This window comes from Nicotiana tomentosiformis, chromosome 5 (genome assembly GCF_000390325.3).
Source record: "Nicotiana tomentosiformis chromosome 5, ASM39032v3, whole genome shotgun sequence".
NCBI classification, from domain to species: Eukaryota; Viridiplantae; Streptophyta; class Magnoliopsida; order Solanales; family Solanaceae; genus Nicotiana; species Nicotiana tomentosiformis.
In genome coordinates, this window is record NC_090816.1 from 102317891 (window position 1) to 102332372 (window position 14482).

Sequence of the window (14482 nt, forward strand, 5' to 3'; positions counted from 1 at the left end):
CGTCACCATATCAGCAAAATGGTCTAAGCTTTTGGACAAAAATATATAAACTGGGAATAGGTGAATCATACAAAATGGTCCACCATTAGATTTTATATCACCACTTGCACCTCCTAGACAGGAATCAATTCGATAGTTACATAATTGGATATCCCAAATGCTAGTTGTCATACCCCTATTGAGCCTTTGCCAAGCCAAAAGTTGACAAGTTGTCGCCCTTTCCTCGAGTTCTTAGCTTTTGACAAGTAAAAAGATCAATACCAGTATTATCAACATAACAATGAGGGAAAATCACACAATCTTGGTATATATGCGGAAGAAAAGAAAAGCTGGAAACCAAGAATGAAGAAGACGGAGAGTTGGATTTTACAATATTCCACTACTACCAACACTAGGGAGAGAGAGGATGATTCCCAGACACTCTAATATTGCTGGGCCCACCTCTCTTGTCTACAACAAATATCAAATGGTCCTATTTTTTGCATTTTCTGTTTTCTTTTTTCTCCCAATAGATATGTGAGACCTTAAAATGGACAAAAAGAACTAAATGAAAATTGAAAATAATCAAAAGATATAAATCCAAACTTTGACATCTCAAACCTCTAGCTTACTTCTCTTCTTTATCAGGCACAAACTTTGGCAATGTCAACAATGTATTCAGCCGGGAAACCCCTTCAAGCGCGGACCATTCTGTCCCAACCTCCGAGAGTAGTTCCTCATGTTCTGAGGCTTCCTCTATGCCTTCCTCTGATACGTCGTCGCCTTCTCCTGAAACTTCATTGCCTTCTCGAACAGTTCCAGAACGAGGCAATGCAGTTGGACCAGAGGCATCATCTGTCTTGGCACCAACTTCATTTGCTTCCATTGAGACAGTCTCGTCATTGTAGTTTGTATTGGAAGCAGTGGACAAGTTATTTGAGTTTGAATCAAGAAAAAGGCAGACAACTGCACAATCATCAACTTTAGAAGTTGGGTATTTTGTCCTCCAGGCGCGAACAGCTGCTTCAACTAGTGATCGAGCTGCAGATGAATGGGATGAAGTGGACGCTATGATCTTTACAACTTCATCATTTGAAAGTACATCCCATATCTGTCATCGGAATTAATTTTGGACTAGGATAAATAGAACGTAATAACCACTGAGCAAGTAATACCAAGAACCCCATGTATAAATTCTTTTTTTAATAAGAAAAATGGTAACAAAAAGTACTAAAAGTCAACTTTCATACCCCATCAGTCGCCAGAACAATGAATTCATCTTTTCCCGTTAAACGCCTATATGATATTTCAGGCACAGAGATGAGACCAAAATCCTTGAGGCAAAAATCCCCGAAAGCACGTGCCATAGCAAGTCCAGGAGAGTCACTATTTGGCAACCACACTCTTGCAACTTCCGGTTCATCGCGAAGAGCAAAAACACGTCCTCTACATTTGCGAATTCTCTCAGCCTCAGCTGTACATTTAGGAAGAAAATGAAAATTAATTAAACAATAGATTGAAATAAGCACCCTTAGAATCAGTCGCCTAATGCAAAAGAAAATTTATGTTTTCAAAGGTTACATGATAAACTAGAAAGATTAGGATCTCATCTATGTGTAGGTTCTGTATTAGGGAACTAGTTAAGCAGGCCATGCTTCTTCTTATAGTGGTCCTGCCATATATAAACTACTTGCTATCGGAGCCAGTTGAACTGTCAATACAAACACATCCACTTTGATCAATGTATTTCTGCACTTTTATCATGCTGATCATAGAAACAATGTATTTCTGCACAAACAGACATCATTCTTTATCATGTAATAAAGAGTTACATGTGAAATTTGACAGTTAATGGTCAGTCTGTGCAGAAATACATTGTTTCTATGATCAGCATGATAAAGAATGATTACCTACGATGAAGTTACATAATATTGCAGGGTGTAACAAAAGTCGTTGAACTTTTGATCTTACAAACGCACCATTAAGCCCATTCTCACCTATCCCCTGAATCAACACTTCTGCCCAAGTAAAGAACTTTCCTGAGACAGCGTGAAGAAACTGCTAGGAACTATTTTTTAACCCTCAAAAATATGTAACTACATCAAAACAAATTCTTCAATGCTGCAAGGAGGCTAAAGCCTTCCTTTACTCTTCTTGTCTGTCAATCTGACAACTGATCAATTAAGTGAATGATTCTCCTCTTTTTTCAAAATAATTCTAATAAAAAACAAATGGATCAACATAAAAGAATGCCTAGAAACAAGAAGGCGGAAATAAATTAGAAAAAGAAAAGAAGAAAGAACAAAATAATAAGTGAGGTTGCTCTAGTGGCAAGAGCACTCCACTTCCCGCCAAGAGGTTGGAGTTCGGGTGACTATAGGAGCAAGGTAGGGAGAGGGCCACTCTGAACTCCTTGGAGGTTTGGTTTTGAAATGGGGTTTACTTTATCAGAAAAAAAAAACAATAAGAAAAAGAAGAAAGAACAAAATATAACATGGTATCCATTATGATAGTTGTATGGGCAGCATAGAGAAGTATTGAACTCTTTTCCCTGCCAAATCCTCCATCTTTTAACTTCTTTTACCCTCTCTTACTTCTATAATTGCAGTAAGAAGATAACAAATAAAATGTGGAAAGCCTCTTTTTTGTCCCTTAACTAGAAGGTCAAGATTAAATTTAAACTATTCCAGAGGTTGAAAATGGTGGATGGTATTTGAATCCAAGCCAAATAAACATGTTACAACGCTTCATAATTGAGTAAAATGAAGCAGCTGACTGCAGCAAAATTGAAGTTTGTACAGCTAAGTGAGGCCAAAAAGAAGAGGGGGGGAATGAAGCTTGGCATCATAATTGATACCCAAGTTGATGGCTACATAAAAACAAGAATTGGAGAATTTGTACAGTAGTCAAAATGCTGAGATAAGAATCAGGACTAGAAAGTAATAAGTTCATCAAAACAACACAAGCTAAGTGGAATCTTGTAAGACGATCTACACAAAAGCAAAATCCAGAAATGTGATCCATCATCAGTTGAATCAGCACAAAGCAAGAACAGAATCTAACCTGGTAGATTAGGCTTCAGATCCACTGTCAATTGTACAGCAGTCAGAGAACCACTTTTATCTCTTGTACCCAGAACTGCTCGGGAGTCCCCTACATTTCCAATAACAAGATCTTGACCCTATATAAAAAATGAAAATTGTAGGGTTCAATCTTCTAAATAACACATTATAAAATCTAACTAGCTTCAAATTTCCAGATCTGTCAAGGGACCTGTTTAACAAAGGTTACAGCTGTTGTCCCACTACAGAAGCAGTCAATATTGGTGTAGCTTCTCAGTTCCCTATCCATAACTTTATAAGCCTTCAGAAATGACTCCTTCAAAGTCTGAAAGACCTCTGGTTGCTTTTCAGCCTCTTCAACGTCAATTGAGACCCTGGACTCCTCAGCAGCAGATATAAGGGAAGCATCCTCAGAATTTAGGCTAGCCCCAGCATTTAGACTGATCTCCTTCAGAACATCCTCACTTTTCAGATTAACTTCCCAGTGTGCACTTAGCTTTAAGGGAAGGGAATCTCGGACTCGCTTTGCAACCATATGGCCGTGAGGACCGTGGCCATCAAAAACACCACAGAATACAGTATCTGTTCTGGAACCAAAGTTCTGAAATATAATTATAACAGTTGAATTAGGAGATGCTCTCCATATAGTTATAATGAGACAATCTGAACGAAAGGATCACTAGGTGTGAACAAATCCTCGACATGTACGACACTTGATCTTAGCCAAAAGGTCGAGAAAGGTAGAATCCTCGACATGTATCCGAAAACAATCCACAGATCCAAAAAGAAAAGAAAGAAATGCAGTACCTAAAGGAATATTTTCTTTAGCTTGATAAAAAATGAAATACTTTCTTTCTAGGCATGTACAGGAAACTATAGCATACCACAATATCAGATGGTCATCAGAATACCCAGGTGAACAGTCTATGATCAGATAAGTATTATAAATATTGAAGCAAAATATTAACTATGATTAGGCTATTTCTGCAAAAAAAAAAAAAAAAAAACGAAAAAACCTACCATTAACCTCCAAAAACCATAATCTAAAATAACTACAACTACTTTCTCCTTTGAACTTTTTCCAATGCAACTAAAGTAAGATGCTTTGTTGCTATGCTAGGAAAACAAAGTTAAATCCTAATCAACAATATTTACAAAGATAGCAATATGAATATCAAGGACAAACCTCCCAAACAATCATGGCATCTTGATTAGTTCCTTTCTTGCCTTGCTGAGTGAAGAGAGAAGCCACATCACTCGAGCCATTCAAGAACAAGCGGCCAGGAATCTTACGCAGCTGTTCTTCCTTACGACTGTTAAAAGAAGAATTCCTAGAAACTGGCCTCTTCTTTGAGCTCTTCCTTTTCCTATTTCCAACTGCGGATGTAGGAGAACCCGGAACAGGGGTCCTGCTTTCATAAGTTAAGCAGGACCCCGTCCGGAGAGCCCGGACTATATTCAATAAGCAATCCAGAGCAGCTACACAACCAACCCCCCTATTTTCCGTGTTCGGATCCGTCACACCTCCCCTTGTAATAAATAACAAAAAAATCCTACACAAAACTGTTTAAAATCCGAGTACCCAATTCTCCGCTCAAACCAACAACTGCACCATTACAACAAGTGCAATTTCAACTGCAAAAAAAAAACAGTCAGAATCTAGTGCCCCCCAAAAAATCTTTCAGCCTCAAAAAGTGCTGAACCTTTTAAAAATATCTATACAAAAAATCTTGAATTGATTATTCAAGAATTGTAGGAATAGAATAATAGGAGCAATAATAACAACAGCACCAACAATAACCACTAACTTTAATTCCCCTTTTTTTTTTAACCCTTCAAACTACAAAAAGTAATAGCAAAAATGGAAGCATCCAAAGGGGGATATATCATAAAGAGAGCAGATCTATCTAAACTACGCCCACTTACAAATTTTTTATAGCACAAAATCCAATTTGATACCACCCAAAGAAAGCATAATAATAATAATAATAATAATAATAATAATAATAATAATAATAATAATAATAATAATAATAATAATATCAAATAAATATCAAAGGGAAACAAATCCCCAAATTGAACTATAAGTTTGGGGGCAAAATTGACAGATTAAATCCAAACAAAATATCAACTAAGAACAAAAGCAGAAAATGGATCAAGAATGAGGACAGCAAATGGGTTGTGACACAGAAACCGAATGAAAGAATGGGAAGAGGCAAGATTCAGATGAGGAAAAGAAAGAGAAAAAAGAATCACAACAAACTAAACTCTACAGACACGGAGAGAGAATAGAGATCACAGAAAAACCGCCAATAAGGACTTGTGTTTTTTTCTTGGCTAGGGGGTCGTAATTTACATACAGATTTTCTATATATATATATATATATATATATATATATATATATATTGGTTTTTCCTATAAATACAGGAAATTAGAGGGGGTTGAGATTTGGACACGGTGGGGTCGAGATTCGAGGCTATGGCTGCCATGCATCTCTGTTACTTTCATCGCCAAAGTTATTTTACATTGGTGTCGAATAATTCGAACTCGTTTTGCTTAAGTGGAAAACATTCTTAATTATAATACTGTCTATATATTCTGGAAAATGTGAAAGTTAAAATAACACTTAAATATAAATTTCACTTAGAAAATAAAAACTTTTAGGAAAATCACTATGTAACTTGAAATTTGAAATACTCTTTATAAAAACTAATCGACATTTCAACGGTATATTAAATGTTAAATTTTAGTATCGGTTTATAAATAATGTTGATTAAAAACTTTGTAGAGGCGTTATCTAACTGGAAAAAAAAAAAAAAAAAAATTGGCCGCAAATGTTTTTGCCATTTGTCGTTTTCATGAACTATATTACACTTATTTTTCTTTTACAAAAACTAAATACTAGTTTATAAATATAAACAAAAAGAAAAAGGTAAACATGCATTTTGAAATTGATTATGTAATAGTATTATGTTATATTTGGACACAACTCTATAACAAAACTTTTCGACTTTTATTACATAGAAACCCCCCCACAGCTTCCAAAATGCAAGTTGTATACGGTCGAAATAGATTTCGTCTTTCCTACGTTCGATTGAGTTCGAATGGTACTCAACCTGAGTGGGATTTTGGGATGAGTTCTGAAGGCAGTACAATCGAGCCTCGAGTCCGAAGGCTAATCGAGGACTCGGCTCGATACCTTTCTCAAGTGGCCTTCCCGCCCCGAACCGGAAAAAAGCATTCAAGGCAGCACCCGATCCGTAGCTCGAGACACCCATAACGTGGGGTAAATCGGAGTCAGTCTGCGCATGATTTTTGAGATGTTACAAGCCCAACAAGTAGCGATAGCTCAGTTGCAGATCCAAACTCATATACAAAGCAGGCCGGATCCCAATCCTCTTCGAGAAATCACCCCCAGAACGGAGCCTGCCATAGTGAAATCCAACGGGCAAGAATCGGGGGACCACTCCCGAAATTACTAAATTGCTCGAGGAACTCACAAAACGAGTCGAAGCCAATGACAAGAAAGTGGAAAAATACAATGCCAGGGTCGATTAGATCCCGGGAGCTCCGCCAATGATAAAAGGACTGGATTCGAAAAAAATCATACAAAAGCCTTTTCCCTCGAGTGCGGCCCCAAAATCAATCCCTAAAAAATTCTGTATGCCCGAAATTCCCAAGTATAACAGTACGACCGATCCTAGCGAACACGTCACCTCTTACACATGTGCCATCAAGGGTAACGATTTGGAGAACGATGAGATCGAATTCGTGTTGTTGAAAAAGTTCGGGGAGACCCTCTCGAAGGGAGCAATGATCTGGTATCACATGCTGGTGCCATAAAGGTTGCAACAAGGAAATCAGACCTCTTCAAAGTAAAGCAAACACGTAATGAAATGCTGAGGGAATTCGTATCCTGATTTCAAATGGAACGCATGGAATTGCCACTGGTCACAGACGATTGGGTCGTACAAGCTTTCACCCAAGGTTTGAACGAGCAAAGTTCGACAGCATCACGTCGGCTGAAGCAAAATTTGATCGAGTATCCAGCAATAACTTGGGCAGATATACACAACCGATATCAATCAAAAATTAGGGTCGAAGATGACCTGTTGGGAGCTCCGTATGGACCCGTGCATCAGAACGCGACAGCTACTAAAAACCAAAGGGAGATTGACAGAGAACAAAGGTCGAACAGAGACCGATATCAACCGTACATCGCAGATCAGATGAACAACGGTTCAACACGCAATACAGTTCGGAACAATCGAAGGATTGATCGAGGGAAAAATTCTCGGGGAATTATGAGCAAGAGCGGCTTTGCTAAAATATGCCGATCCTATAGAAGCACCTCGGTTATCAGAGTATAACTCCAGCGTTGATGCATCCGCCATCGTGTTGGCTATCGGACGCATCAAAGACACTAAATGGCCTCGACCCATGCAGACCGATCCTGCCCAAAGGAATCCCAATCAAATGTGCGAATATCATGGCACCCATGGCCACAGAACGGAAGATTGCAGGCAACTAAGAGAGGAAGTAGCTCGCTTATTTAACAAGGGGAACCTTCGGGAATTTCTGAGTGATACCATTTTAAAAATAGGGATTTCGGCAAGCAAAACAAGCAAGAAAAACTGCAGCACATCATTCACATGATCATCGGCGGCGCCGATACCCCTCAGGGACCAGTGCTTAAACGCAATAAAACATCGATTGTGAGGGAAAAGCGATCTCGAACTCAAGATTACGCACCCATAGGGACTTTGTCCTTCGACGATGAAGATGCAGAAGGAGTCATTCAACCTCATAACGATGCACTGGTAATATCCGTACTCATGAATAAAACTAAAGTTAAGCATGTGTTGATCGATCCAGGTAGCTCGGCCAACATCATCAGATTGAAGGTCGTAGAACAGCTCGGCCTGCAGGACCAGATCGTACCCGCAACTCTGGTTCTAAACGGATTCAATATGGCATGTGAAACCACCAAAGGCGAGATAATCCTACCAATAAACGTGGCCGGAACCATCCAGGAAATGAAGTTTTACGTGATCGAAGGCGACATGAGATACAACGCCCTTTTCGGAAGGCCATGGATCCACAACATGAGAGTTGTACCTTCGACCCTACACTAGGTCCACAAATTCCCAACATCGAGAGGCGTGAAAACAATGTACGGAGAACAACCAGCCGCAAAAGAAATGTTCGTTATCAAGGAAGGGAAATCAATATCCTCGCATTCGCTGATAAAGGGATCAGGCTCAAAAGGAGAACGGGACACCAAATAGCAATCACAGATGTCGGCTTCGACCCAGCCAGATAACCAGAAGATCGAAGAAGATGATGATCAAAGGGTCCCTTGATCTTTCATGATTCCCGATGACTCTAACGCCACCAAATCAATAATTGAGGAACTAGAGCAAGACACACTAATCGAGCACTGGCTCGAGCGAAAGGTATACTTGGGAACGAGGTTGAGCCCCAAACTCAGGAAGAAACTTATTCAATATCTTATCGATAACATTAATTGTTTTGCCTAGTCCCATTTAGGTATAACAGGGATCCCACCGGACATAACGACGTATCGGCTAAGCTTGGACCCTAGGTTCAGACCGGTAAAGCAAAAGAGAAGACCCCAGTCCGAGGAAAAGCACGCATTCATAAAGGACGAGGTAACCAAACTTCTCAAGATAAGGTCCATTCGGGAGGTGAAATATCCCGAATGGTTAGCCAATGTAGTTGTAGTGCCTAAAAAGGGGAACATACTTAGAATGTGTGTGGACTATAAGGATTTGAACAAAGCATGCCCCAAAGATTCCTTTTCGCTGCCCAACATCAATCGCATGATCGATGCCACGGCCGGCCATGAGATCCTCACTTTTCTCGATGCCTATTCCGGGTATAATCAAATCCAAATGAACCCGGAGGACCAGGAAAAGACTTCATTTGTCACCAAATATGGAACATATTGTTATAATGTGATGCCCTTCGGGCTAAAAAATGCAGGGGCTACCTACCAATGCCTAGTAAATAAAATGTTCGAAGAACAAATAGGTAAATCAATGGAAATTTATATTGATGACATGCTAGTTAAGTCCGTGCTCGCAGAGGACCATTTGACCCATTTGCAGGAAACGTTCTAGATTTTGAGGAAATACAACATGAAGCTCAACCCCGAAAAATGTGCTTCGGGGTCGGCTCGGGCAAGTTCCTCGGCTTCATAGTGTCAAATCGGGGAATCGAGATTAACCTCGATAAAATCAAGGCCATCGAAGACATCACCATCATACCCAAAGTCGAAAAAGAACTCATGTTGAAATCGGGTACATCATCAGGGGTATGGACCCTTTTTACGGACGGGGCTTCGAACGTGAAGGGGTTCGGGCTAGGCATAGTTTTAAAGCCACCCATGGGTAACACTATTAGGCAATCTATTAAAATTACCAGGTTTACCAATAACGAGGCCGAGTATGAGGCCATGATTGCAGGTCTCGAGTTAGCTAAAAACTTGGGAGCAGAAGTCATTAAAGCCAAATGTGACTCCTTGGTGGTGGTAAGTCAAGTAAACAAAACCTTCAAAGTTCGAGAGGATAAAATGCAATGGTATTTAGATAAACTACATGTCACTTTGCACCATTTCAAATAATGGACTTTATAGCATATTCCACGAGAACAAAACAGTGAGGTTGATGCACTTGCAAATTTGGGATCGTCGGTCGAGGAATATGACTTGAGCACGGGGGATGTCGTTCAACTCTCAAGATCAGTAATCGAAGAAGGTCACGCCGAGATAAATTCTACAAGCTTAACCTGGGATTGGAGAAATAAGTATATTGAATACTTAAAGAGCGAAAAACTCCCATCGGACCCTAAAGATTCTAGGGCCCTACGGACTAAAGCTGCTCGATTCACGTTGGCTTTGGATGGAACGCCATATCGAAGGACATTCAACGGACCGTTGGCGGTATGCTTGGGTTCGGGAGATACCGATTACATCCTACGGGAAGTGCACGAGGGCACTTGTGGGAATCACTCCGGTGTCGATACATTAGTTCAAAAAATAATCAGAGCAGGGTATTATTGGATCTATATGGGCAAAGATGCGAAGGAATTTGTTCGAAAATGTGACAAATGTCAAAGGTTTGCGCCAATGATCCATCAACCCGGAGAGCAACTTCACTCAGTCCTATCCCCATGGTCGTTCATGAAATGGGGAATGGATATCGTCGGCCCTCTGCCATCGACCCCAGGTAAAGCCAAATTCATTTTATTTATGACTGACTATTTTTTTAAATGGGTTGAAGCGCAGGCGTTCGAGAAAATAAGAGAGAAAGAAGTTATAGACTTTATCTGGGATCATATCGTATGCCAATTCGAGATACCCGCCGAAATAGTATGTGACAATGGGAAACAATTCGTTGGCAGCGAAGTAACAGAATTCTTCAAAGATCACAAAATAAGAAGGATATTATCAATACCATACCACCCCAGTGGGAACGGACAAGCCGAATCAACAAACAAAACTATCATTCAAAACCTAAAGAAGAGGTTGAACGACGCTAAAGGAAAGTAGAGAGAAATCCTGCCTGAAGTCCTTTGGGCATATCGGACAACATCAAAATCCAGTACGGGGGTGACCCCATTCTCCTTAGTATATAGGTCTGAAGCATTGATACAAATCGAAGTCGGCGAACCCAGTACCAAATTTTGATTCACGATGGAAGAATCAAATAACGAGGCTATGAATATCAGCCTCGAATTATCGGACGAAAGATGAGAAGCAGCTCTCGTCCAATTGGCCGCCCAAAAGTAGCGAATCGAAAGATATTATAATCGAAGAATCAAGCTCCGCCATTTCAAGCCCGGGGACTTAGTATTAAGGAAAGTCACCATCAATACTCGAAATCCGAATGAAGGAAAACTATGACCAAAGTGGGAAGGACCATACCAGATTCTCGAGAATGTCAGAAAGGGATTATACAGGCTCGGCATTATAAACGACAAACAACTATCAAGCAATTGGAATGTGTCATATCTAAAACGATACTACTACTAAGGTACGACCCTTCCATATTCATTTACATTTCAAATCTGACCCCTACAGAAGTCCGAACAAGAGCTAAGATGGATCCTTCGCCTGAAAGCACGCGTTGCACTCTTTTTCCCTTAGACCGGTTTTATCCTAAATGGGTTTTTTGGCAAGGTTTTTAATGAGGCAACCAATGATCGTGCTGGACTTACAACAGTATCCAATGACTCTGTACAATCGATCTCGAATACCGGGGGGGCATTAGCCCTCAAATATATCAAGTTCTGATGCAAGAAAGTTATTTCGTAACAACGGGGGTCCAGTAGGAAAAGTTGTAAGAGCCAAAATGGTCAAAACGAACCATGCTCATGTAGTTGGCCCGAACCTAGACGTGAAACATGAACACATGTATAATGACTTGCAAAGAAAGTCCTCATCTTTACCGATATCTTATATCCAAGAAAAAATCCTTTATTTTGAGATTTATTATGCTATCAGAATTAAGATAAACTCGACCATTAAGCCTACAGGCTACTTTTATTTCGAGTTCGAGCAAACACTCACTCGACCATCACGCCTACGGGCTACATTACTTCGAGTTCGAATCATTCACTCGACTAAGCCTACAAGCTACTTTTATTTTGAGTTCGAGCAAACACTCCCTCGACCATTACACCTACGGGCTACATTACTTCGAGTTCGAATCATTCACTCGACTAAGCCTACGGGCTACTTTTATTTCGAGTTCGAGCAAACACTCACTCGACTATCACGCCTACGGGCTACATTACTTCGAGTTCGAATCATTCACTCCACTAAGCCTATGGGCTACTTTTATTTCGAGTTCGAGCAAACACTCACCCGACCATCACACCTACGGGATACATTACTTCGAGTTCGAATCATTCACTCGACTAAGCCTATAGGCTACTTTTATTTCGCGTTTGAGCAAACACTCACTCGACCATTACACCTACGGGTTACATTACTTCGAGTTCGAATCATTCACTCGACTAAGCCTACGGGCTACTTTTATTTCGAGTTCGAGCAAACACTCACTCGACCATTACGCCTACGGGCTACATTACTTCGAGTTCGAATCATTCGCTCGATCACTAAGCCTACGGGCTACATTCATTTCGAGTTCGAGCAAGCACTCACTCGACCACTAAGCCCACGGGCTACATCACTTCGAGTTTAAATCATTCACTCGACTATTGAGCCTACGGCCCACTTCCATTTCGAGTTCGAGCAAGCACTCACTCGACTATTACGCCTACGGGCTACTTTCATTTCGAGTTCGAGCAAGCACTCACTCGACCATTACGCCTACGGGCTACATTACTTCAAGTTTGGATCATTGACTCGACCAATAAGCCTAAGGGCTACATCACTTCAAATTCGAATAAGCACTCGCTCGATTATAGAGTCTACGGAATCCAGAATTTGGCTAAGTTGTTTACATCTCTATGAAAGCATTCGCAAGGCTGCATAAAGACTTCACAAAACAGAAGCAGGTCGACAAGGTTGTTTATATACAAATTTATCTACATAATTTATTACAAACTAAAAAGCTAAGGACTAAGCTTCCTGGTCATCCTCAGGAGCGGTTTCTCCCCTATCAGGCTCACCCTGTTTTCGGATCCGCTCTTGCTACCATCATCATCATCATCATCATCGCCATCAGAAGCCAAGGCTTCAGCTTCAACTTCGAGCTATTTAGCCTTTTTAATCTCTTCAGCAAGGTCAAAACCTCGAGCATGTATCTCCTCGAGGGTCTCTCTCCGAGACCGACACTTAGTAAGTTCGGCAATCCAATGTGCTCGAGTATCGGTAGTATTCGCCACCTCTCGTGCCTCCATCTGAGCAGCCTCGGCATCAGCCCGATACACAGCAATGGACTTGTCCGCCATGGCTTTTGATGACTCAGCCTCCGCCTTGGCCTCAGCAAGCTGTATTTCAAGCTCCTCGATCCTCTTAGCCTGAGCCGAACCCTTTTGCTTGACGGTTCGAAGCTGAACATCGTCCGATAATAATTTGGCCAAGATGTTTTCTTTTTTCTGCAGCCAGGCGGTCGATAGTCTCCTTCAACTGATTACATTCAGCCTTAATTTGATCAACTTATTCCCGAAGTAACCCGATCTTTTTAACCTTTTGCTGCAACTGAGATAACGAAGGGTTAATTTCCACAGTTGAGTCAAACCCATACTTTAACAGAACGAGGCTCACCTGCTTATCTAGCTCGGCCTCTTCTTCACGAGCCTTAGCCAAATCTGCTTGAAGGTCCTTTATAGCCTTGTTCTTTTGGCTGCAAAGAAGCCGCAGGGCATCTCTCTCCCCCGAGACCTTCTGAAGCTCGACCTCGCACTGGCTGAGGTCAACTCGAAACCTACTAATGGCCTGCACAGTAGAGAAAGAACACAAGTCAAGTTTGGAAAAGAACGAAGAAACCAAGTACAGTAAAATCATTACCCGAGAAATGAAACGTTGGGCCTCTTCTAGGAGAAGGAAAGCATCACTAATGTCAGAGGCATCATCGACTCTAGTAAAGTACTCCCGAAAAGGGTCCCCTACACTAGAGCCTCCACCCATATCAGGGGTTTTCAACTCTCGAGCCTCCTTTAACGCCTCCTCAGAAAAGGTTGGAAGAGAAGGCAAATGACTCACTGTCATGGTCCCAAGCGAATCGCTCGGGATGCTCTGATCGAGACTCGGGGTACCGGAATCAACCCCGACCGGTACAGCCGCCATCGGCTCAGAAACTCTGGCGATCTCGATAGCTTTCGTAGATCGGACCATCAAAGCCGAGGCATCATCTGTTTCTTCTTCTTCTTTTCTCAGTCGTTCGACCGAGTCCATCGAAAGAATGATTGCTTTCCTCCTCACCCTTTGAGTTTTGGGCTTGGGGTCCTCTGGCCGAGAGATAACTTTTCGCTTCTTATCTTTCCCCGATTTCGGAACCGGGGACTTTGTTCCTTCTTCACCACTCGAAGGCCTTAAAGCGGCATCCTTAGTTACACCTACATGAAAGGAAATCGGTGATGAGTGGAGCATAAAAAATATTCCGAAGAACACGAGAAGTAACCCTTACCATGATTCTTGGCCTCCCATCTACCTTTTGCCAAATCACGCCAAGCGCGTTCGCCATAAGTGAAAGTCGAGGCTAACTTCCGAACCCAATCCTCGAGGTTGGGTACCGCTTGTGGCATCCAAGGGGTAGCTGTATATCGGAGAAATACATCATATAAAATCGAAAAAGATATGAAAAGCAACGTCGTACGAAAACCACTTACGGTCGAAATTCCATTCCTCGGGGAACGACATCTTCTCTTCCGAAATTAGGTCACGGGTTCTCACTCGGATATAAAGGCCCATCCAACCTCGATCTTTGTCTTCGTCAATGCTCGACAT

The 14482-nt window shown here is 41.3% G+C and overlaps 1 protein-coding gene across 1 annotated transcript; it reads right to left on the reverse strand.

The window, feature by feature from the left end:
• Window positions 1-281: 281 nt before the first annotated feature.
• On the reverse strand, window positions 282-14482 carry LOC104103088 (probable protein phosphatase 2C 33). Its single transcript, XM_070176659.1, has 12 exons — window positions 14365-14482; window positions 14187-14291; window positions 13544-14091; window positions 12919-13053; window positions 12703-12786; window positions 4764-4881; window positions 4624-4647; window positions 4228-4493; window positions 3253-3642; window positions 3043-3160; window positions 1230-1453; window positions 282-1090 (listed from the first exon to the last, which is right to left on the reverse strand). The coding sequence occupies exons 1-12, from the start codon at window positions 14480-14482 to the stop codon at window positions 608-610; spliced, it is 2613 nt and encodes an 870-aa protein (XP_070032760.1). The 3' UTR covers window positions 282-607.